Source organism: Myotis myotis, unplaced genomic scaffold (assembly GCF_014108235.1).
Source record: "Myotis myotis isolate mMyoMyo1 unplaced genomic scaffold, mMyoMyo1.p scaffold_m19_p_9, whole genome shotgun sequence".
Lineage (NCBI taxonomy): Eukaryota > Metazoa > Chordata > Mammalia > Chiroptera > Vespertilionidae > Myotis > Myotis myotis.
Window position 1 is genome coordinate 31109288 of NW_023416401.1, and position 26558 is coordinate 31135845.

At 43.9% G+C, this 26558-nt stretch overlaps 1 protein-coding gene across 4 annotated transcripts in view; it reads right to left on the minus strand.

Moving 5' to 3' along the window:
* Positions 1-26558, minus strand: part of GNAL (G protein subunit alpha L) — a 102643-nt gene that overhangs the window by 27652 nt on the left and 48433 nt on the right. For all 4 annotated transcript variants that reach the window (XM_036321026.1, XM_036321028.1, XM_036321027.1 and 1 more), the window contains one exon: positions 2-99. In XM_036321026.1, the coding sequence (XP_036176919.1) occupies positions 2-99 (98 nt within the window). The remainder of the gene's footprint in view (position 1; positions 100-26558) is intronic.

The following is a 26558-nucleotide window of genomic DNA, read 5'->3' on the forward strand; positions in this document are numbered from 1 at the left end:
CTATTGTGCGCAGTCGATCAGTTGGTATTCGTTCGACCTCTCGAAGCACGCCTTCACGCCTTCATCGTCCCAAAGTTTCTTCACATGATCAAAGAACTCCTAAAATTTGAAAAAGTTACAAATGAGAGAATGCATGTGTTATATAGACCTTCAAAAAGTTAAAAGTAAAAAGAAACTGCTCCCCCAAGTTTGCAGGTAGCGCATGAATTATTTTCCTTGTGGAAGTCTACTTGACACACGGGAAAATGCCCAGATCTTGAGTTCTGTGTGATGAAAAATGGATGCATGTATGTCATCATCATGCAAATTAACCTGTCAAACACCCTTATCATTCCAGGAAGTTCTCCAAAATAAAAATTGCAAGTCAAAAGTTAATGACATTCATTAACCAAAAATACACTTAGCTAATAATTTTAAAGTTCTTAGTATTCAATAACTTTACTAGTGGCACTGACACTTTAGCAATGAGAACACGTGCCTATAATAAGTTCTGCTACTTAAGAAAGAGATTTAAAATCACACTCTTTGGGGATAGTAATTTATTGCTTTTTTTTTGCATTAAAAAAACAAAACTATGAGTTAATTGTGAACTGTGATTGTTGGTTTACTCAAACCTGTGTGGACACAAGTGCTCAATTCCATCCACTGTGACAGCAGCATCCTTTGACACACTTTCCTTATCGCAAAGTAAAAGGTGGCTTTAGGAATTCATGTTGCTGAATTTACCCAAAGTAACTTAACACTGTCATGGAAGCAAATGACTATGTATTAGTTGCTAAATATAAATTTTCAATAAAACACTTTGTTAGAATATTGACATCTCTTTCACACCAGTCTTTTGCCCCTCACGGCAACCACCCAAAGTCACAGTATAGTTATCAAAGTTGACTTCCTCTCATTGTGTTCACAACTGACTCTGGCTGCTCAAAAATTTCCTTCTGCGTAAATGGACTGAAGTTGCCCTTCACGATCTGCTGGAGTTTGCACAGCCCTTCCAGGGCGATCCCCTGCCGTTCATTTAATTCAATGGGTAGAAAGACGGCCACCCACCACCTGGGCTACATCATCATCTTGAAGAAAGATGACATGACTGGTGTGCTCTATGACAGCACTTGCATCAGAAGCAAAGTAATACCCCACCGCTTTTTCTTCAACAGGGAAAAGGCAAGTTGTGCTGCCCACACGGGAGAGACTGCAGCTTCCTCTCTCATCTTTGCCTGTTCTGTTGAGTACTGGAATTTGATTAGCAGAGAGTTTATGTTCACTTCGCACACCAACCAACAGAGGGCTATCTCATCTCCTGCCAATTGCTTGGCCAGGAAAATGAACACCTTTTAATACAAGTGCAAAAGCACCTTCCAATTGTTGCATAACTCTCCCCACCAAGGTAGTAAAACTGGTATCTCCCCTTTCCCGGTTGTCATACACGTATTTAAGGAGCTTGGCAATTGTCTTTGTATCTGTTTCAGCTTCAACGTCATAGCCTTTGCTTTCCAAAAAAAGGTTTCAAGTCTTTGTAGTTGGTGATGATTCCATTGCAAATAACAAGAAGTTCATTATTTTACCAGAGCGCTGGGGATGGCCATCGAGAGGACTGGGCTCACCATGTGCCGCCCAACGGGTATGAGCTATTCCAAGGTGCACATTGAATTCTATATCCAAATCCATAGCCTGTTTGTGAACTTCTTCACCCAGTGCTGTTGCTTTCCTTTCTTCTTAATGAGCTGGCTTTTGCAGGCATTGGCTTCCCAATCTTTGTCACTGCCTTCATCAGCTCCCACACTAGCAGAATCATATCTGTACTCCAATGTCCGAAGGCCTTTGATTAGGGCCTCCAAGATTTCTCCTCTTGTGTGAGGGACATGGTAGTTTAAGTAATCAGGAGGCACGACCCTAAAGGCAAGTGGTGAGTGGCTGGCAAGGTCGGGAGTGCATGCAAACCTTTGGGGCTATCAGAGGGCTTAGGGGACAATTATTTATTCATTCACCAGTTGATGGGCATTTGGGTTATTTCTAGTTTTTTTTTTAATTCGTTAGAAACTACTTTTTAAAAAAATATATATTTTTACTGATTTCAGAGAGGAAAGGAGAAGGAGAGAGAGATAGAAACATCAACGATGAGAGAGAATCACTGATTAGCAGCCTCCTGCACGCTCCCTACTGGGGATTGATACCTGATCGGGAATGGAACTGTGACCTCTTGGTTCATAGGTAGACACTCATCCTAGCTGGAAGGGTTATTTCTAGTTTTTGACTGTTATGAATAGTGCCGCTAGGAATATTTGTGCAACAGTCTTTGTATGGCCTTTTATTTTCATTTCTCTTGGGTTTATACCTAGGCGTGGAATTGCTGGGTAAATGGTAAGTGCATGTTTAACTTTAAAAAACTGCTAAATTGTTTTCCAAATTGGCTATTCTATTTTACATGGTCAAGAGCAATGTCTAGGGCAGCCGTGGGCAAACTACGGCCCACGGGCTGGATCCGGCCCGTTTGAAATGAATAAAACTAAAAAAAAAAAAGACTGTACCCTTTTATGTAATGATGTTTACTTTGAATTTATATTAGTTCACACAAACACTCCATCCATGCTTTTGTTCCGGCCCTCCGGTCCAGTTTAAGAACCCATTGTGGCCCTCGAGTCAAAAAGTTTGCCCACCCCTGGGCTAGGGGCTCTAATTTTTCTACATCCTCACCAATACTTGGTTTTTATCAGTCTTCTTAATTTTAATTACTCTAGTGGGTGTGTAGTGACATCTAATTATGGTTTCAGATTTGCATTTCTCTAATGAGGTTAGATATCTTTTCATGCAATTGTTGGCTGCTTGCATATCTTCCTTTGAAGTGTCTGTTCAAATATTTTGCCCATTTATAAAATTGGGTTGTATGTCTTGTTAGTTTCAATTGTTTTTAAAAAAGTTAAATTACAGTTGACATTCACCATTATTTTATATTAGTTTCATAGTGGTTAAATATTTATAAAATTATTAAGTGATACTCTGGATAAGTCTCATACCCACCTGACACCATGCATAGTTATTACAATATTATTGACTATATTCCCTATGCTGTACTTTACATCTCCATTGAGTTTTATTCTTTTATAAGAATGAGAGATTTAAAAAACTGTTTGATTCAAGTCCTTTGTCAACTATAGGTCTTTGAAATATTTTCTCCCAAACTGTACCTTGCATTTTAATTTTCTTAAGCATTTTTTTGCTGATGTCCAATTAATCAATTTTTTCCTTTCAGCATTCATGCTTTTTTATGTTTTCTAAAAAATGTTTGCTTAGCCCAAAGGCAAAAATATTCCTTAAAGTTTTCTTCTAAAAGTTTTATAGTACTTACATTTAGGTCTAAGATCCATTTGAGTTAATTTTGGGGGCTGGTATGAGGAAAAGGTCAAGTTTTACCTTTTTCCATAAAGATATGCAACTTCCTCAGCACATTTATTGAAAAGACTATTCTTTCTCCATTGAGTTACCTTAATACTGTTGTTGAAACTGGCCATACACATGTGGGTCTGTTCCTGGACTCTTAATTCTGTCCCACTGATCTATGTTTATCCCTATGCCATACTGTCTTGATTATTAAAAGTTGGTAGTATTTTTTTAATTAAATTTTTCAATTGATTTCAGAGAGGAAGGGAGAGGGAGAGGTAGAAATATCAAGAGAGAATCATTGACTGGCTGCCTCTTGCACACCCCACACTGGCCATCGAGCCCGCAATCTGGGCATATGCCCTGACTGATACTTGATAAGTGACTCCCTGGTTTATAGATCAATACTCAACCACTGAGCTACGCTAGCCAGGTGGTAGTAAGTCTTAAAATTAGTAATGTTAAGTCCTCCAACTCTGTTCTTTTACAACACCATTTTGGCTGTTTTAGGTCTTTTGAATTTCCACATACATTTTAGGATTAGCTTGTCAATTTCTATTTTAAAAGGCTGCTGGTGTTTTGATTGAAATTGCCCATTAAAAAAATTTATAGATCAGTTTGGGGAGAACTGCCATCTTAAATGAGTTTTCTAATTAATTAACATGACATATCTATTTGTGTATGTCTTATTTAAATTCTCTCAATAATGTTTTGCCGTTTTTAGTGTTAGATTTTTCACATAACTTGTTACATTTTTTTCTAAGTAGCTTTTTTGGATGTTATTTTAAATGTACATGTTTTTTAAATTTCATTTTTGGATTTTTTTCATTGTTAGTACATACAAATACAGTTGATTTCTGCATTTGAACTTGTGCCCTGCAACCTATTTCATGTCACTTATGAGTTCCAGTAGCTTTCAATTCCTTCCAGTGCAGCTGTGTATAGAAACAGTTACTGACATAGCTCTGGCCTCTCTCTGCTTCTCTCCCCAAAGTACGCCCCACGAGGCTGGGGCAGGATCAGGATTCCCTGTAGTTTCAAGGCAGAAGGACTGAGCCAAGGGACCTTCCCAGCCACCACGGCAAGGTTTCATGGTTTTTGTTGCTCTTACACTTTTCGTAAAGGTACAATAAGATTTATCTAGAGATTCTATCTTTTGTTTCTGAATTATAATCTCACGAAACAACTGGGATAAGTATTAAGTTTTAGTAATCAGATCCATCATGACCCAGAGCAGAGAATTAAATAAATCTACTCTATAGTGATGGGAACATAATTTTCCTTAAGTACTATTTTTCAAAATAAATTACTGTCTTAGCTTTTGCTTTCCCCCTCCACAATACGCCCACTCTTACACCGAAGATTCTTGCCGTAAAAGCCCAATTCTCTGAGGAAGCTGTGCCCTTGGAGCATGCCAAAGGCACTCCCCAGAGAAACTGATTTGTGTGGGAACAGAAACAAATAATTAGGCATTTTCATTAGGGATTCAAAGAATCACGACTTTAGCCTTTGCTTCCAGACAAGGCTCTGTCAAGTTATCTGACACAAATTCTCTTTGGAACATCAAGCTTGAGTTACATAACACTTCATGGTATTTTTCCTGGTCTTCTTAGTCACTCTGTCTTGCTTTATGTGCTGAGAGGTAAAATGGAGAGAGGAGCCCCTCTTTTTGGGAAGAAGTTTAGATTGAAAGCAAATGTCTTTAGAAGTGAGTTTGCTCTAGTCCCACTGACAATGACATATTTCTTTTGGAAAATTTTAGCGAAAAACATAATGAAGGTGTCTAAGAGGAGTCATACAACAATATGTACGGTTTGGGGATGGGTGCTGGTATTTGAGTGCCTGGGCTTGGATCCGAGCTAGGGAAACCTGACTGCTGAGCTTCCCTTTTCTCCTTGCTCCACGGGGTGTAACTTCTTCCAGGCAGAGACTGGCTGAGACTCATCAGTACTTGGTGGATGGGGAGAGGAGCACGTGTGAGGGGTAAGGGACGGAAGGACACAAAGAAAGGGTGGCTGGAAAGACAAAACAAGCAGGACGGGGTTGACATCAAGGAGGGCAAGCTCAGATTCAAGATGGTCAAGTCTGCAGTGACCAATAGTGTGATGTGCTGGGGGTGGTGGTGGTGGGGGAGGGTCTAGGGGCATCCTTCAGCCTTGGACCCGACTCAGTAGTTTTAGTACAACTGTGGCAAGGCCTGCAGGATGCCAACAGGCCAAGAGAGAAACACATGGTGAGGAAACAGAAGTCATGTGTAGGTTTGAGAACCAAGTTCTAGAAACATCTACAGAACACCTGGTGGCATAAGGCATTATGCTCGGTGCTGGGTATAGGAGAGAGGACGCAGGGTTTCTGAACCTGAGGACAGGGATGTGCTCCAGTCAGGCAGGTGGCGGTGTGGCTGTGCAAAGAACCCACAGCTCGGACAGGCACGGAGGGATGCTGCTGTCAGTGGTTGACTTTTAGCAGCGTGCTTCCGGTTCCTGGACTTGCCCTGGGCTTTCAGACCGTTCCAGAAAGGCCCCCAAGCTCATGTGACTTGTCTAGACACACTCTTAACAGCTGGTGAGGGAGTGAAGCTGGCTGAATAAAATGCAGCAGATGACTAGAAAAAAGGGAAGAGAGGCGCATAATGTTTGCTACAACTTAAAAAAAATCGCCTTGACAGCCATGTGCTATAAACTGAGCCTCCAAATCCTTTGCCCAAGGAGAGGGTGCCAAAGACTGTCACTGGGGCCGACAGCTCACCCCTTCAAGGCAGCTGGGAGGAGTGGGGGATGTGGAGGAGGGACAGGGAGAAGCCAGGAGTGACGATGGGGGGTGCAGGCCCACCATCCCTGTCGTATTAATGAGCAGCTACACATACGGCCAGAACCTTAAAATTAGCTGATGATGTCCTCATGGGGATGGACATCGTGTGGGGTTTTGCTCTGTGAACTTGTAGCCCCACGTTCTGCGTCACCAGATGGGCAAGAGCCTTTTCCAGAGAGTAACAAACAGCTACGGAGGTATGAGGTGATCAAATCTCCATGCAGATATAAAATAAAAGGCTGCAAAGGCAACCACTGAGTTCCTTAGCATTTCTGCAGCAGCCCTGAGTCTGGCAACAGGCAACCGACATAAAAGGGAGAGGAAATTGTCCAAAACCCCCCAAACACTTGGCAGTTTCATACTTATGTGTTTGCATGAGATAATCTTTAAGGTTTCTCCCAGTTCTGAGACTCTCTGATTTTAAGTTTTATATCTTCTCTTTCTTTTCATTTTGCATGTAGTGATTTAACAGAGATATAATTCATATACCGTACAACTCACCCATTTAGAGTGCACAGCTCAGTGGTGTTTAGCCTATTCGTAGAGTTGTGCACTCATCACACAATGACGTTGAGAACACCAGCCTCAGAGGAAATCCCACACCATTGGCAGTCCCTGCTCATCCTGCCCTCCCTCAGCCTCTGGCAACCACGAACCACTTTCTGGCTCTGCCTGTTCTGGACATTTCACATAAATGAAATCATGTCATACCTGGCCTCTGTGCCTGGCTTCTTTCACTCAGCACGTTCGTTACCCAGGCGTCATTTGACGGACATGGGGTTGTTTGCACTGTTTGGTTATTGCAAACAGGGCTGCTATGAACATTTGTGTATGAGTTTTTAGGTGACATATGTTTTAGTTCTCTGGGCATATGCTAGGAATGGGCCTCCTTCATTTCCCAAGAGAAATGTCTGGAACTGTTTTATAAGAGTTGGAATTTCTGATTCAACATGCTTAATTCATTTCAACATTCAATAACTTTATTAAATACCTAGTTATTTATCCTAATGGACGGATCGTGTGGCAGATGGTTCATCTTATCTAGCTTTTGAATGCATTTCAGATTTAAATTTGAACACAGATAGACCTGACATTCTTGGAATTCCAGACAAGTAGGAAAGCCTCAAAGACAACCTCACGGCCCAGCACCTCCTCCCCACCCCCCCTTGTTCTTCTGCTCAAGCAAGAGACAACGGCCCTCTCCTGAGCTCACATCAGGCCGCCTGTGCTGGAACAAGAGATATGTATGAAAAGGCGGAGCTTAGAGCGGCCAAGTGAATGTTTGGAAAAAGGCGTCTGGGGTGGTGGGCGTGGTTATTCCTTCCACACTTTCCACAGTGGACTCAATCAAAGCAAGGGGCCTCATCCATTGATTCATTCGCAAATATTGAGAGCGGGAGTGAGTAAGACTTGTGAGGGGGCAGTTAAAAAAAAAGGAGGCCACAGAAGTGTGGGACTTCTGTGGGTCATAGCTAAGGTAATGCCCTTCAGGCTGCTGAGTTCCACGGTCAATTCTCAACTGCCCCCGTGCCTGGGTATCAGCAGCATCTAACACAGCTGACCACCCCGCCTCCTAGAAACACTACTTTGGCTCCCAAGACATCACTCTCGCCACGTTTCCTGCTAATCCACTGTCACTCTTGCTTCATGCTCTTGGCTGAACCTCCTCTTTTCCCAGCCTCCTGATCCTGGGCAGCCTCATGGCTTAGTCCTGAGTCCTCTTCTCTAAGCTCACTTCCTTGGTGACTGTCTCCCTTCTGTGGCTTAACTGTGTATGAATATACAGTCATCCCTCCACAAGGGACTGGTTCTAGGACCCCTGTGGATAGCAAATCTGCAGATGCTCAAGTCCCTTATATAGCCTAAGCACATACTACTCTCATATATTTAAATAATCTTTAGGTTAATTATACTACCTAACACAATGTAAATGCTAAGTGAATAGTTATACTGTATTGTTTAGGGAATAATGACAAGAAAAACAAGTCTGTGCATGGCCAGTACAGATTCAACCTAACCACTGTAGGCCAAACTACATAGTACAATACATCAGCAACAATGAAACATTTTTTTTCCAAATATTTTTTATTCCTGGTTGGTTGAATCTGCGGGTAAGGAACCTACAGATATAGAGGGTCGACTGGACTAGTGATTCTCAAATTGATGTCTTCAACTCAGAACTCTCTCCTGAATTCTGGATTCGGATATCCAATTGCCTGCCTAACATGAATTCTAACAGGCAACTGCAACTCAGGAAGTCCAAAATGAAACTCCTAATTTTCTTCCTAAAACTAGCTCTACATGGTCTTCTCCAGTCAATGGCAACATCACCACTCAGTTACTCAGCCGCAAAATCGTGGAGTCATCTTTGACCCCCCTCTTTCTCTCACACCCACCATGCGATCCATGAAGTCCTCTTGGCTGTACTTTCAGAGCACACCCAGATTTTGACCATGTTGAAGCCCTCATCTAGGACTGGCAGTTGCTGCCACAGATGCCCAACTGGCCTCTGTTTCCACCTTTCGTACCATAGTCTATTCAACTCAGGAGCCAGTGAATCTTTGAAAACATAAGTCAGATCACATTACAACTGGGCTCAGAACAATCCAGTGCTAACCACCACGTATCCATTGATGGACGAGTGGATACACAAGATATGGTACGTATATCCATACCGGGGAAATTTATTCAGCCCTAAAAAAGAAAGAAATTCTGACACATGCTGCTGTATGGATGCACCTTGAAGCCATTATACTCAGTGAAATAAGTCAGCCACAGAAGGACAAATACTGCATGACTTCACTTATATGAGGGACCTAGAGTAGTCAGGTCCACAGAGACAGAAAGTAGAATGGTGGTGGCCAGGGGCTGGGGGGAGGAGAAATGGGGAGTTAGTGTTTAATGGATACAGTTTGGGATGATGAAAAATGTACTGAAGATGGACAATGTGAATGCACTTAAGGCCACAGAATTATGCACCTAAAAATAGTTAAGTTTTATGTTATGCATATTGTACCACAATAAATAAGAGTTTCTTAGGAAAACAGCAATCCAATGCTTCCCATCTCAGAGTAAAATCCAAAGTCCCCCATTACCTGCCTTCCTGACCCCTCCCCCTCGCCGATCTCTCTCTGTCTTTGCCTGGCTCGCTCTACTGCAGACACGCTGCCTGGGTGTCCCTGCAACATGGTATCTTGGGGCACTGCTCCTGCTCCTGCTTCTGCCTGGCCACTCCTTCAGGTCTCTGCCCAAATGCCATACTATCCTTGACAACCATATATAAAATAGCAACGCCAACTGCCACCCTTCGGTCCCTATTCCCTTTTATGCTTTTCACCCTCTCCCCCAGTCATCAATAAGAGGTATCCTTATTCATGCAGTGATAAGGTTGTGATCTTATTTGCCCCATGGAATGCAAGCTCCGTGAGGGGCTTTGTCTTTTCTGTCTGCTGCTGTGTGCACAGCATCTAGAATTACACCTGGCAGGTAAACATTCAATGGCTAGCTATTTTTGGATTGGACAGATTCTGTGAATGGATGGGACATTATTGGGGGTTTTGAGCAAGAGAATCCCAGGGCTCTGCTTTAGGAACGTGAATGTGGGTCAGAGACATACGCCACTAACGCAGCGAGACCAGTCTGCAGGACACTGTGACGAGACGTGTTTTGGAAGAGATGATTAAATTTAGAGAAGCTGGGTGACTGGTGGGATGATCAGAGGCATGTCTTGGAGGGAGTTCCAGATGGAGGACTGGAATTCAGTTCAGGGTTGAAATGAGACTGGGTGCATTTTGGGAAGAATGGATAGGAGGCTGCTGATTAAAGTCACAGTACTGAATGAACTTGCCAAGGGTGAGAGGTAGTGAGAAAAGCAGAGAAGAATGGCAAGGATGGGACCAGACAGAATAACTAGATTGGGGGGATTAGAGGGTTGGAAGAAGAAGAGTGAGGAGAAGAAAGAAAAATGTACAGTGAGTGAAAATCCAGTACATGTGGGGGCAGGGGCCGTGGAGGTGGAATTCAGCCCTATCATTGAGGTACAAGTAGAATCCATGAGTAACAAGGATAGAAAACATCCTTCAAACCAGTTTAGTTATTCCAATAAGAACTAAAAGCAATTTCTAGGACTACCTAGGACATAAAGAAACCCCATACACAGAATGGTTTCAGTTCTTATGCTCTCAGTGTTGTAGGGCCAAATAATACAATCAGTGGGCAGCAACAGGATTTTAGGGGGGAAGTCCAGAAGAAGCATGATTTTTATTTTATTTTTTAAAAATATATTTGATTGATTTTTTACAGAGAGGAGGGGAGAGGGATAGAGAGTTAGAAACATCGATGAGAGAGAAAGATTGATCAGCTGCCTCCTGCACACACCCCACTGGGGATGTGCCTGCAACCAAGGTACATGCCCTTGACTGGAATCAAACCTGGGACCCTTCAGTCCGCAGGCCGACGCTCTGTCCACCGAGCCAAACCGGTTAGGGCAGAAGCATGATTTTTATTTATCAGTTTTTTGCTAACTTGACTTTAATCAAGAAAATTATATTTTCTTGGCAACTGATCTATTAAGAGGGAATAAATTAAGGGATCTGATTGATTACAGGAAGAAGAAATACTTTTCTTGTAATCTTTAGCCACAACCCAACTTTCTTCCTACCACAAGAAAAGTGTTCCTAAATTTTCAGGGAAACAGGTAACCAAGCTCGTATTTGAAAAACCTTTGACAACATAAACCCTGTTATGCTGATTATGTCCCGCTCTGGTGATTACTGTGACGGTTCTAAGGACCTGCCTGGGACCCTCACCTGAGCAACGCCTCCTCTACCACAGAACACTTCCTCAAAAGCACCTGGTACTTAGAGAAGGCGGCGCAGGGCACTCCGGCGTTTCTTGTCTAATGAGCAACCTAACTCAGCGTGGCCAGAGGCGAACTCCTGATCCCTTCAAACCTGCCCTACCTATGGCCTTCACATCTCGGCTGACGCCAACTTGGTTTTTCCAGCTGCACAGACCAAGCCATGAAGTCATCTTAATGCTTCTCTTTCTCTCTCAGGACACACCTAATCCATCAGGCATGTATCTAAACCAGTGATTGCCACCCAGTGGTCCGTGAGGTCCGAAAGGTTGGCGACCGCTGATCTAAACTGTATCCACGGTTGATTCTCTCCCCACCTGCACGGTTCTCTCAGCACCCAGATGCCTGCACCAGCCTCCTAACCGGCCTCCCTGGTTCCACCCCGCAGTGCTCCTGGAACCGCTGCCAGGACGGTGCAGGTGAGCACAGGCCACGCTGTGTTCAGCACCTCCTATGGGCCCTACGCACTCACAGTCCCTGTAGTGACTACAGAACCCTCTTTCTGTGGGGCCTCTCTCCCCCTGACCTCGCTAGCACGATGTCATCATTCTCCTCCTACTCACTGCTCCAGCCACACTGGCCTCCTGCTGTTCTCTGACCCCCCCAGGGTGCCCCACCCATGGCAGCGCCTGGGCATTGCTGTCCAGCTGCCTGAACTACCTGTTCTGATCCCACTGTGCTCACTGCTTTACTCCTTCGGCCTCTCCTTAACCCCCTTCTCAGTGAGACCCTCTCTGGCCATCCCCGTAAAACTGCAGTCCCCTCCTCCATCGAGGCTCCTCTGCCTGCCCCGTGTTTCCTAAAATACTCTGTATTTAATCTATTCACTATGCTCCATGCCATTGCTGTATTCCTCGATAGACCACAAGCCCCACAAGGTCAGGGATCTTCATGTTTTGTTCCCTGGAGTATATCAAAGCACTTACTAGACCTTAACACATACTAAGAGCCCCATAAATCTTTGTTTCATGAGCAAGTGGATGAATGAACTTTTCTGGGAAGTCCTCTGTGCTCACTTTGCTTCTGCCCACTTTATTGCCCTCGTTCCCCTCCATGCCAAGTGTATGCTCATTAACAGAGTTGAGCATTCGTACATGTTATTTGTTAGCAACTCTGAATCGATGGGAAACTGGCTTGTATCTACATGTGGGTTTTATATTTAAGCTAGAGGCCCAGTGCACGAATTGCGGGGGGGGGGGAGGGGTGTCCCTCAGCCCGGCCTGTGCCCTCTCACAGTCCGGGAGCCCGCAATCGATCACCCTAAAGAGGTAGGCCCTGCCCACCCATCTGGGGCTTCTCAATGGATTGCCCCAAAGAGGGAGGCCCTGCCCACCCGGCCGGGTCTCTGTAATTGACTGCCTCCCTCTGCGGGGCCCCCCGACCCCCGACCAATTGCACTGCACCACCTTGGCTGGCCTGGCGCCAGTGCATGTCATAGTGTGGTCATCCGGAAGGTCATCCGGACGGTCATTCTGCTGTTTGGTCATTTGGTTAATTTGCATATTATGCTTTTATATAGATATTCAAAGGCATGTTTGTTCTGGTTCTGCTCCATGAATATTTTAAAAAGTGACTTTTCTGGAGTCCAAGAACACCGTTATCCTCAGAAAGTCATAACTAATTGTGTTATGGTTACCGTATTGACTAGCACATGCAAAAGAGCTTCCTTTTTGACAAACCCCTCCCACAGAAGAGCCCTGATTGCTGCACCCCTGGCCCTTTCCTAGTCTGACTTGTGACTGTCACCACTGTTGCTGATGCAGCTCCCTGTGTGCCCTGAGGATCTGAACCCACAGCCATGTAATTTGACAAAGAACAAGTTCTACATGGGTCTGTGGTCTGAGGGACATTCTACCAAGGCAGTAACCTCTTCCTTCCCTTGGCTTCTGCCAGGATTTATGCCGCTCCTTCCTCACCAAATGCTGTCTCTATTCGACTGCCAACTGCCTCCTGCCACTTACACACTTCCCCAGAATATCCATCAAGAACCCGTTATTTCCCAATGATGACTCAGGATCCAAGGATAATAAGCAACACAGATGTTCAAATATCCTCTCAATTTACACTTCCATGCGGCCGGTCACATTAGCCCCACGCGATCCTTAAATAATCAGCCTCACTGAGGGGACTGGGGGACACCTGCTGTTTGTCATGTTATCCATCCATCCATCCATCCATCCGCCCACCCCCCCACCTGCCTACCTATCTACCTCTCGTTTATTTATCATATATATTTATGTTTGAAATAAATATATGGAGATAAGAATGTACACACACACACACACACACACACACACACACACACACACACTTTTAATAGTTGTTAAGGCTATTGATCCACAAGAGAAAAATCAGAACATGGGATATTGGATTTGATTTTAAAAAGAAGGCAAATAATAATACATATGATAATACCACTTCAGTTTCACGGTCTGTGGAGATACATGAAAAAAGAAAGGAAAAGGGACAGAGAAGGGAACAGAGACTCACATGGGGGAGAGAAAGACAGTGTCGAGTGAAGAAAAGGGGAAGACAGGAGAAAGGACAGAGGCAAAGAGAAAGACAGGGACACAAAGAGACAGAGGGTCCCACATACTCAGCAACAAGGAAACAGTGGGACAGTCTCTAAATTTTCATTTCAGACAATACTACTGAAACCTTAAAACTCCCCTCTCCCCCCCCCCTTTTTTTTACAAAAACTATGTGCAACAGTAATGACTTTGAGTGGTCAGTTGATAACAACTAAAGGCTACAACCTCCCTGGGCTGGGTGGGGGCCTTAGTATTCACCGTGTCATTGTATGAAGCCAGTGAAACATTCTTATTGTGGAAAGAACAGTTATGTTTAAGACTGAGCAGTTAAAAGGTGTCACACAAGACATTTAAAAACGATGCTGTTTGTACCTGTCCTAAGAAGACCCTAGTACTCAGAGCAAAGCACTCCGGTGCTCTCGGCTGCAGCAATGGTACCTTTCCCTAAGCGCATGCTCAGGTGTACCGATCACCTGGGGCCTTGGGGACACAGGCTTGGGATCTTGGGGCTCATTAATGTGAGGAGTAATTTCCAAAGGTGATGTTACAAAGGGTATATTCATTTAAAACATGTTAAACTACTTAAGTGCGTAATAATCTGACATCCACATGTGATTTTAAACATTTCATTTTATGATATAAACATTGCTAAATAAGAGAGAATGCATCTCAAATCCATACAGGCATTTGACAACTATCAAACTTATAATAAAAATATAATATTTATTTATTTAAGTATAGTTGGTATGTAATACATTATTTTTGGGTGTACAATATAGTTATTTGACATTGTGATCACCACACTAAGGCTAGTAACCATCTGTCACCATGCAAATTTATCACAATCAAAACATACAATTCTGAATGTCAGCAAATCATTATATATACATGTTGTAAATATAAACATAATTCGTACATCTTTGAGGAACTGGATTAGTGTTTGCCTTCCATTGTAAAGATAAGACTGGAGAAAACTTAAATACTACTTTAAAGAAGAAAGGATGGGCCTGGAGAGCATCATGCTAAGCAAAATAAGCCAGTAGGAGAAAGATAAATATCACAAGATCTCATTCATTTGTGGAATATAATGAACAACATAAACTGATGAACAAAAATAGAGACAGAGGAAAAAAACATTTTATAATATAATAGAAGTAATCCTGTTATTTGCAGATTTTTAATATTTTCTACAACTTTTGTGATATTATACTATGTTAGTACAGTTTTGGTAATATATTTAAAATCTTTTTTTCTTGAAATATTAATGTTTATTGCATGTAACATTATGATATTTAAAAGTTTTTCTTGATATATTAATGTTTATTGCATGTAACATTATTATATTTAAATTGTTTTTCTTGAGATATTAATGTTTATCGCATATAACATTATATTTAAAATAGTTTTTCTTGAGATATTAATGTTTATTGCATGTAACATTATATTTAAAATTGTTTTCTTGAAATATTAATGTTTATTGCTTATAACATTATTATATTTAAAATAGTTTTTCTTGAAATAGTCATGTTTATTGCATGGAAAAAAATAAATAAAATTTGATTTACATTAAAAAAAAAAAGGAAGAGAATTATTGGCTGGTTAGGGGAAGGTCCTATTGAGGTCCAACTCAGAAAGCTGAACTTCACTGGGCTTGATGAATGAGAAGTGCAAGAAGCCCTCCTGTGACATTCCATCATCCACCCCAGAGGTCTCAGTCTCTCTCAGGTACATCACACTGACCCAAAGGTGTGAGCGTCACAAGCCCGTTTTACATGTTTGTTGTTGAAGACTGTATTAGCTCAGTATAGATTTGTTATAGGAAAGTATTTGTTATACTTTCCTATACAAATCATACAGGGTGGGGCAAAAGTAGGTTTACAGTTGTAGTATTATTTATTTACTAGAGGCCCGGTGCACAAAAATTTGTGCACTCGGGGGGAAGGGGGGGTCCCTCAGCCTGGCCTGTGCCCTCTCGCAGTCTGGGACCCCTTGGGAGATAACGACCTGCTGGCTTAGGCCTGCTCCCGGGTGGCAGAGGGCAGGCCCAATCCCTAGGTGCAGCCCCTGGTCGGGCTCAGAGCAGGGCCGATTGGGGAGTTGGGGCACGTCCCCTGTCATGCACAGAGCAGGGCGGATCGAGAGGTTGCGATGCCACCCTCAGTCACGCTCAGGGTAGGGCCGATTGGGGGGTTGGGGCACCGCCCCCATCACACTCAAGGCAGGGTCGATGGGGAGGTTGCGGCGCCACCCCCTGTCACTCACAGAGCTGGGCCCATCAGGGGGTTGAGGAGCTCCCCCCTGTCACTCACAGAGTAGGGCCGATAGGGGAGCTGGGGCACTGTCCCCTGTCACACACAGAGCAGGGCGGATCAGGGGGTTGGGGCGCTGCCCTCTATCACCCACAGAGCAGGGCCGATCAAGGGGTTGGGATGCCACCACTCTCACACTCAGGGCAGGGCTGATGGGGAGGTTATGGCTCTACCCCATCACACACAGAGCAGGGCCGATCAGGGGGTTGGGGTGCCGCACCCTGTCACACACAGAGCCGCAGGGCGATCAGAGGTTGGGGAGCTCCCCCATATCAGGCACAGAGCAGGGCTGATCAGGAGGTTGGGGCACCTTCCCCTGTCACGAACAGAGCAGGGCGGATAGGGAGGTTGTGGCCCCACCCCCTGTCACACACAGAGATGCAGGGCGATCAGGGGGTTTGGGCACTGCCCCCTGTCACGCTGATCCCGGTGCCGGGAGGCCTCTCGGCTCCGCTGATCCTGGTGCTGGGAGGCATATTACCCTTTTACTATATAGGATAGAGGCCTGGTGCATGGATGGGGCTGGCTGGTTTGCCCTGAAGGGTGTCCTGGATCAGGGTGGGGGTCCCCACTGGGGTGCCTGGCCAGCCTGGGTGAGGGGCTGAAGGCTGTTTGCAGCTGGTCACACACCCTTCAGGGTGGGGGTCCCCACTGGGGTGCCTGGCCAGTGTGGGTGAGGGGCTGAGGGCTGTTTTCAGGCTGGCGGGTGACTGAAGCTCCCAACCGCTCCTTTTTTTCTTTTTCTTTTTTTTTAATTCTGGGCCAGCTTTAGCTCTGAGGCTCCAGCTCTTAGGCCTCCACTGCTGAAAGTAGGTAATCGAAACAATGTATAACTCCAGCTCTGAGATCCCAGCTTGCTGAAAGCTGGCTTCTGGGGTTTTTTTTTTAGCTTCTACATTTGTTAAAATGTTTCAAACTGCAGGCTCAGAGGCCTGCAAGGCAGGTGGGGAACGTTGGTTTCCTCCGTCACTGAAGCAAGCAAGCCTCATGTTAGTTTCAAGCTGCCTGGCTGCCGGCCGCCATCTTGGCTGACAGTTAATTTGAATATCTCCCTGATTAGCCAATGGGAAGGGTAGCGGTCATATGCCAATTACCATGTTTCTCTTTTATTAGATTAGACTAGACGCCCAGTGCACAAAAATTCATGCACTTGGATGGGTCACTCAGCCTGGCCTGCACCCTCTCGCAGTCTAGGAATCCTTGGGGGATGGCCACCTGCCAGCTTAGGCCCCCTCCCTGGGGGATCGGGCCTAAGCTGGCAGTCAGACATCCCTCTGGCATTCCGGGAGCCCTCGGGGGATGTCCGATTAATGGGGAGCGGGCCTAAGCCATTAGTCTGACATCCTTAGCGCTGCTGTAGAGGTGGGAGAGGCTCTTGACACCGCCACTGTGCTGGCCAGCCATGAGCCAGCTTCTGGCTGAGCAGTGCTCCCCCTGTGGAAGCACACTGACCACCAGGGGGCAGCTCCTGTGTTGAGTGTCTGCCCCCTGGTGGTCAATGCACATCATAGCGACCGGTCATTCCTGGTCGTTCTGCCATAACGGTCAATTTGAATATTACCCTTTTCTTATATAGGATTATTGTATTATTTTCATACAAACAACTGTAAGCCTACTTTTGCCCCACCCTGTATATTTCTTGTAGAAAATCTAACACACTTGGGTTATAACATTTACCCCAATGCTGTGTGATTCATTCGCTAACTCTTTCTCTTCCTCCAGCTCTATGTAATATTTGTTCACAGCTGGTCCAAAATACTGGGCCTTTGTGCTTTGCCTTTCTCTGAGTGGGCCTGTTTCCAAAAACTATGTATCAGATTCTGACAGCATCAATTGTAAACTCCACAGGAAGCTTGTGTCTTTGATAGCACTGTCCAAAAGAGTTATGAAGCATATTAAACAATTAAGTCATTCAAGAGATGAAACCTTGTATACTGTAAAGAAAACAGTTTTTGACTGCAAAGAATTAAAATTAGGTCAGTACAAAAAAGTGATGTAATATAAATCAAAAGCCTTAAGGATGATATCACTTTAAGCAGTTCTAGTAGGAATTTATCTGAAGAGGAAAAAAAAAGCTAGAGAGATGTATAAAGCTACCATGTCTATGCAGTATTATATATAACTAGAGGCCTGGTGCATGAAATTTGTACACTGGTGGGGTCCCTAGGCCTGGCCAGCAATCAGAGCCTATCGGGGCTGTTTCACCCAGTCCCAATAGAGGCCAGGCTGGCTGGGGCCTTCTGGCTGCCAGCCGCTAGCTGCCAGACAGGACCTGCCAGATGGGAGGAGGGATGGGGGTAGGGACCGTGGAGGTTTGCCGGCTTGGGGGAGGGACCAGGGGAGGTTGGCTGGCCATGGGAGATTGTCTGTGGGAGTGCACTAACCACCAGGAGGCAGCTCCTGCATTGAGCGTCTGCCCGCTGGTGGTCAGTGCACGTCATAGCGATTGGTCGACCGGTTGTTCCAATTGTTCTGGTTGTTTGGTCATAATGGTCGCTTAGGCTTTTATATAGATAGGTAGCAAAACCCCGGATGTCTACAATAGGCAGTTAAATGAGTAACAGGATACCATATGATGAATACTATGTAGCCATTAAAACTCAGGTTTGTAGAAGCATATTTATTAAGTGAAAAAAATTTCTAGTAAGTTTAGAAGGCAGGGTGTAAATCAGTAACTAAGATCCCAATGCAATAAAAATGGGTATGGTTGCCTAGGAGATGCTGGAAGAATATCACCAATGGTTTGTAGTGTTTATCTTGGGGGTGTGGGACTACAAGAAGGATTTTATTTTCTTTCATGATACTTTTCTATATTAAAAATAAAAAATTCTACAATTAAACCTGTGTACTATTGTCACTTTAAGTAGCATGTTGTTGGTGCTGGGGGTCAGTTATCACTGGCTTCCTGCTTATATGCTCATCTCTAAATAGGTGACATGGCAGAATTAATTAGTGGGATAGAAGAAAATGGTTATTTTCCCTCTGAGGCAATTAATATTCTCCATTCAGGGGACTGATTTGGTGTCTGTTAGGTGATGCAACTTAGAAAAACCTCATAGCTGAGGCCTCCATGCCTGCAGGAACCAGCTGCCACCATCCCTGGTCACCTGGAGCTAATGGAATGGAAACTGTTTTATTTTATCCCTCACCCATGGGTGAGACTATTTCTCCTTAGAGAAGGCTGTTCTCCTCGCTGAAACCTGATGAGATCCAAAGAACCCACGTGAAATCCAGGTCTTCAACAGAGGGCCATGCTTCTCGGCCATGGGACAAAGTGTCAGGAGAATAGGCCAGGCCGGTAGCAGATTTAGCTGCTACCCAGGTGGCCAGATGCACAGACAGAGGGCCTAAGCATTATAGTTTCAAGGAAATAGCTAACAAAATCTAAACTATTTTCATAATGGAATTGATATTATTTTAAGTACAAAGCCTTTCATTATATCTGCTCTTATGTCACTGTCCTTAAATCTGTAGTTTAGCATTAATGATACTTGGTAAAAATATGCATGTTATTGATAAATTATTTTAATCTATATTGAACTAAAAATAAATTTGAAAAAGTTATTTTTTTCCTGAGATGGGCACAAGTGTTAGATGCCTCTTTATGTATGACATAGAAATTTTTTAAAATTGAAATGAAATTCACTTAATACTAGAGGCCTGGTGCATGAAAATTCATGCACTGGAAGGGGGTCCCAGCCTACCCCCTGCCATAGTCTGGGAGCCCTCAGGGGCAGGAGGTGACCCGGCGATCAGGGAAAGGTGACTCCCCCATCACACCTCTGCTGCTGCCACTGCTGGCAGCACAAGACTTGGCCGGCGCTGGTTACCTGAGCTTCGGGCGGCCGTGGGTGGCTGGGCAGCTGCTATCTGAGGCTTGCCTGTGCCTTCGGCCAGCCCTGGGTGGCTAGGGGGCTGAGGGCGGGTCCGGCTGCACTGTGTGCCTGCTGCACCCCGCGGCTGGGCTGAAAGTACTGGGGGACTCCGGCAAGGCTGAGGGGACTGGGAGCCGCCATCTTTGTGATGGTGTGATGGTCAATTTGCATATTCACTCTTTATTAGATAGGATAAAATTAATTACCTTAAAGTGTGCCAGCATCATGAATATAGTCACAGAACTGTAGCCACCACTTCTACTTCATTCCAAAACATTTTCATTGGTCCAAGAGAAAATCTCGTGCCCATTGAGTAGTAAACCTCCGACCTGCTTTCTGTCTCCATGGATTTGCCTGTCCTGAATATTTTACATAACTGGAATCACACAATACTTGGTCTGTGTGTCTCGTTTCTTTCACTTCACATAATGTCTTCACACTTCACCCATATTGTAGCACATAAGCACTTCATTCCTTTTTTGTGGCTGAGTAATATTCCACTGTATTATATACCACATTTGTTTATCTATTCATCCGTTGGTGGACATTTGGATTTTTCCCACATTTTGGCTATTGTGAATAGTGCTGCTATCAATGTCAGTTTACAGATATCTGTTCAATTCCCTGCTTTCAATGACTTTCGAACTGCTGAGTCATATGATAGTTTTATGTCTAACTTTTTGAGAAAACACCAAACTGTTTTCCACAGTGGTTGCACCATTTTATATTCCCACCAGCAGTAGATGAGGCTTCCAATTTTTCCATATTCTTACCAACGCTTGTTATTTTTAGTTTTTTAAAATAAGAATTATAGCCATCCTAGTAGGTGTAAAGTGGTATTTGTGGTTTTGATTTGCATTTCCTTAATGGCTAATGATGCTCAGCATCTTTTCAAGTCCTTGTCGTCCAGCTGTATATCTTCTACGGAGAGTTTGTCTGTTCAAGCCCCTTGCTCATCTTTAAAATGAGCTGCTTGCCTCTCTGTTCTTCAGTTGTAAGAGTTCTTTATATATTCTGGATACTAGGCCTTTATCTGATACATGATTTGTAAATATTTCTCCCATTCTATGGGTTGTCTCTCACTGTCTTGATGATGTCCTTTGATGCACAAAAGTTTAAAATTTTGATGAAGTCCATTTTATTTGACTTTGTTCTTGTTGCTTAAGCTTTTGGTGTCATATCCAAGAAATCCAAGGTCATGAAGATTTATCCCTATTTTCTTCTAAGAGCTTTATCGTTTTAGTTCTTATATTTAGGTCACTGATCCATTTTGAGTTAATATTTTTATAGAGGGTGAGGGTATAAATGTTGTTTAGAGTTAGTTTGATCTAGATTATTTTTCAAATTCACATGAATTTTTGTTGGAAAATAACTATTTCAATGCTAAAACAAGTTGTTACTATATAAACATAAAACAGGGATTACTTGGCCCAGCAAGGTAGCTCAGTTGGTTAGAATGTTGTCCTGATACCTAAGGTTGTGAATTCAATCCCCAGTCAGCACACACAAGAATCAACCAATGAAGGCATAAATAAGTAGAACAACAAACTGATGTCTGCCTGTCTGTCTCTCTCAAATAAATTAAATTTTTTTTAAATAAAATAAAATAAGTATTACCTCTCTCTCACAACTTATTATCAATGCTCAAGTGTTCCTGAGTATCAACAATCAATCAATCAATCAATCAACAAATACACCAGCCTTGTGCTTGGTACCATGGAGGGATTGAGGAGGCCTTAGTGAATGAGAAAAAGGTGGTCCCTGTCCTCAAATAGTTTGTACTTTTCCAGATTTTGTGCCCAGGACAAGGCAAGGTGCTGGGGAGATGGGCCACAAGTGTAAACAATTCCTGTTCTCAAGAAGTTAACACTTTAGTAAGGAGACCATGGCTAAGACAGACCAAATATTAGAACATGCTAAAGGGCACTGAGTACTGAATATAATATGGTAACTAAAACTATGGTGCCAACTGGGAAAACCACAGGAAGTGAAAGCTGCAGGAATATGGGAAAAGGCCAGATGAGTCCATTTCAAAACAGACTGGAAAGGTCTCCAAAGGAGGGGCCTTAAACTCAAAGAATCAGCAGGACACGGAGAAGGAACACGATAACAATCAGGAGACTCTGAACAGCTGGCTTAACTGAGTGGGAGAGACAGACACCAGGAAGCCATGGGTGAGGCGATGCTGCCTCGGTGGGAGCCCTGGGAGCTCTGCACACTCGCGTTACTGTAGAGATGGTCACTGGAAAGCAACTTGAGTCCCAAGTCCTCTGTCTCACACATGCTCCTCTGTATCCTTGTAACTAACCCAGTGGAGCAGGAAGCTCCATAAACCACGTTGCTGCTGCAGGAGTCCGGGTGATTGTAGGTGATTATACCTATCAGCCAACCTGCTATTCTCTAATGTTTTATCTTAATGTATCACATGCACTAGTAGGTTACGTGTGTGTGTGTGTGTGTGTGTGTGTACTATATGAGCTTAGTGTCTTAATATTTAGATAGTGTGGAGTTGGTTACAGTTTCTTTGTTTTTTTAAAAAATATTTTTCTTGATTTCAGAGAAGAAGGGAGAGGGAGAGAGAGATAGAAACATCAATGATGAGAGAGAATCATCGATCGGCTGCCTCCTGCACATCTCCCATTGGGGATCGAGGCTGCAACCCAAGCATGTGCCCTTGACTGGAATCGAACCTGGGACCCTTCAGTCTGCAGGCTGACGCTCTATTCACTGAGCCAAACCAGCTAGGGCACAGTTTCCTTTTCTTTTTAAAAGCTTTTACAATGTTTTACTAAGAAAAACACCCAGGAGAGAAATCAGCTCATTTATTTCAAACAAACAAGCACGATCTCTTGATAATCAACCTTCTGTTTAGAAGGCAAAAAAGTCCCTGTGGCTTCTCTGAGCTCCCCTCCCGCCTGGATGGCTCTATGGTGCAACCAGGGAGTGAGTGGTTCTGCTGTGGCTACAGAACAACACCCAGCTGTCCCGCTTCTGTGGCTGGCAACAACGGCACAGACGGACAGGGAATTTCAAAGTAACTGTGGCCACTAGATCTCTTTAGAATTGCAGCATCACTTTCACGGAAACCCGCATTAGGATCCTAGCTTATGAATCCATGCAAGTTCCCCAACAGGGAGCTGTCTCTCACGGCTACTCGAGACATCTCGGAGAACCTCGCCTTTCAGATCAGGATGTCTTGCTCTGGAAGTTCTGAGGAGTAGTTTATTTCTCTTACTGAGCACTGAAATAGTTTTGATAGGAAAATCAACAGGGTGCAAGACACAGAATTTTACGCCATGTTAAATGCCAAAGGGTTCTCAGAGACAAAAAAAAAAAATTAAACATGTTAACAGACTCATTCCACCCCAGCATGTATTTGACCCCCACGATAATGTTAAGGATTAAAGTAGGTTTTACAAACTCTTGGTGATCTGCAGAAACAATGAGGTCCCTCTCCAGTGTGAATGCAACACTGTCATAAACAACAGCCTCCAAGGACACAGTGCTGTTAGAGTGCTGGGAGCTGGGGATCACATATGCACTAATGAACGCCCTGGAGAATTCTCCTGTCACAGCAATGGTGTGGCGAGGTCCCAGGGAGGCACATGGCACAAGCCAGGGCTCCGGGCATTCCCATCCCACCCCCCCAAGACCCAGCACTCAGCTCCTCATCAGAGGAATGCTTGAGCGAATTATATTCAAACTGTTAAAATAACTCTCCTACTTTAATCTTTACCTTGAATATACCTGGTATCTCATAATTTTTAAAAAGAATACTTTTCCTGGGACATTGAAAAGCTCTAGAAAACTGAAGCCTGGAGCTTCCCTAGAATTTTCATTTTCAAGATCAATGACCTGAGCCTCCCCCCCGCCCCCTTTTTTGAATTTATGTATTTATTTATGTACTTATTTAATTGAGGGATAATTGACATATAACATTATATTAATTTCAGGTGTACAGCATACTGATTCAATACTAATGTCCCTATTTCAAATGAGCCTTTCTTTCTCCATGCACTCCCACATAGCCCAAGTATTCAGGTTTGTAATGTACTTCAAACAAGATATTTACTTTGAAACACAGCAGCATCTGTGGGTTACAGGCCATATCTTCAAACACTGGCATTTCATAACAAGGCCATTTTCTAGCTTCTGGATCTAAACTTTTCATATATTTTCTCAAAGTCAGAAGAGCATTATTTGTATAAGTAGCATGTAAAAGTTGGTGTCAATCTGATTGTTTCCAAATTAGGTAGCAACTGCCAACATAAAAGTGGGGGTAAAATATAAGTAAGCTATAAGGAGAAACACAGATACTTTACTTAAAATTCCACTTAGAAAAGGATTTTTTGCTTATGTTGGGAAGCCATAGATGCATAATTGTATTATTTGATGGGTGGGAAATTGGTTGTGTATAGTCTTCCCCACCAAATATGCTTCGCAGGTGCCGTAACTTTGCGTTACCCGTACGTGGAGCCCCCCAGGGGAGCTAAGAAGCTGTGAAAAGAAATGCAGAAAGTGGGACTGCAAACCATCTTCAGGCAATGCTGACACGGAGGGAATCCACTGCCCACAATCTCTCACTTTGGAAACCTCGCTGGTGCCAGAGTTTCTAACAATTTATGCTTCTGGTATCACCCACTGTGCACCCAGCTTCAATGCGTGTGAAAGAACAGGACAGTTGCTGTTTCTCATGGGTTCCTCAGTTTTGCCTGGGACTAGTCTTGACCAACTTCTTGGCATTCCAAAGCAGTGCCCTAGGACTTAGGCTGCTGGACTTATGCCCCTCGCACTTAACCACGCTCCAACTGGCCCTCTGTGCTTCAGCAGGCCCGGCTGGCGTGAGCGCAAATGACAGGCTGACAAAAGCAGTGGGCCTGCTGCAGGGAGCTGGGACCCAGCTCTTGGTGGGGCAGGGCCTGAACCCAGACAGGTCTACCGGTGGTATTTGTGGTAGAGTCCTCTTGATAACCAACCCTTTACATCTAGTTTACCCTACACATTCTGCTTTTAGGCAATAATCCTGTTGATGACTTTTAATGAATCAAGATTTATTCTGAATTGTAAATATAGAAAAGTTCATTTATTACTATGACTGGGAACTGTAACTGTAGAGCAGGGGCTACGTTGTAAGCCAGGAAGTTTGTCCTGGTGACCACTCACAGGAAACCAGGAAGTTCCTGCAAGTGTGGCCGCAGCCCAGCTCGCCTCAGCACTGACAGGCACAGCGGGTGTTCTGTCATTACTGCCAAACTTGAGGCGCACAGAAACCTCTGGGAGCTTTGGAAACAGACGGATTCCTCAGAGCTTCCCCTAGAACTCCGAGTGAAGCCTCAGAGAGCGGCTTAGGGCTCTTGCTCGAACAGCCTCCCAGGGGATGTTGAAGCGCAGCCCGACCTGGGAATAACACACTGAGCCCTCGGCGGAGAAGCTCTCAGAGCTGCCTGAGATCTGAAAGACCCGACTATGGGGATGGCTCCAGGTCCGACACGGATTCGTTTATTGGGGACAGGAGGAAATAAAAAGGGAATTTTGCGGAAGGAAGTAGGAAATTGGCAATGTCAATGGAACCAGGTGCTAAATCCACTTTGTGCCTGTCTTTAGCTCAGTGGTTCTCAACCTTCTGGCCCTTTAAATACAGTTCCTCATGTTGTGACCCAACCATAAAATTATTTTCGTTGCTACTTCATAACTGTAATGTTGCTACTGTTATGAATCGTCATGTAAATATCTGGTACGCAGGATGGTCTTAGGCGACCGCTGTGAAAGGGTTGTTTGACCGCCAAAGGGGTCGCGGCCCACAGGTTGAGAACCGCTGCTAGCTGGTCCAAAGCAGGTTGCCATGACCCTATTAAGCAGATACTCCCTAAATACACATGAAAACTTCATTTAGTAAAATTCACCAAGCCAGAGAGATCTCAAATACAGGCAATCATCCATCCATCCAATCAGGTTTACGGTTTTTAGTTAAATGATGGCTGCCAAATGATGCCAAAGTCCGAAATGTTCTACATCCACCCCTTAGGTCAATGATGCAAAGATTCACTAGTGATACCATCAGATGATGCTGTAAATGCTGAGAACAGCTTCAGCCCATCGCACTGAAGGTCAGATTGTTGCTCCCAGGCACAAGAGCTGTTGCCAAAATGTGGTGTTATTGGCAGAGACTTTAGCTCTAATACAGGTACATCTTAAGGAGACATAAAATTCATTGTCTTGAAATTTGTACAGAATAGGCTTTTGCAATTGCCAGGTTCTTATTTTTCCTTTATATTGTTGTCAAGGGAAGTGGAGACAATTTTACACTAGCATTTTGTTCAATCTTGTGGCCTCTTGATTTTTAGTTTTCAATGAGTGTTGGCCTGACCTTCCTCATTAGACCATCAGCCCTAGAGCAGGGATTATTCAAAAACCTTTTCCATGCCTCTGTGAACCCCTACCCCAATTCCTTGAACACGGCTGAGCTAAGCGAACATGTTGAGTAATTTCATAAGCATGGGATGTACAAAGGTGAGCTAAATTAACAGAAACTATGAAACGATGTTCATAAAATATAAAAAGATTTAAATGAAAATTTGAGAAAACCTAGCCCACTATACTTCTTTCATCACAGGTAAAAGAATCATTACCACATACTATTTCTCATTCAGATCTGATCCCCAAATTGGATTTGTTTTCAGTGGAAGGAAGTTCTAGTGCCCAAAGGGATAGGAAAAACCAATAAGAGTTTTCATTCGCCTTTCATATTCTCCTCTGTATTTCAGTTATTTGGGGTCTTTGAGTAAAACTGCTCTGT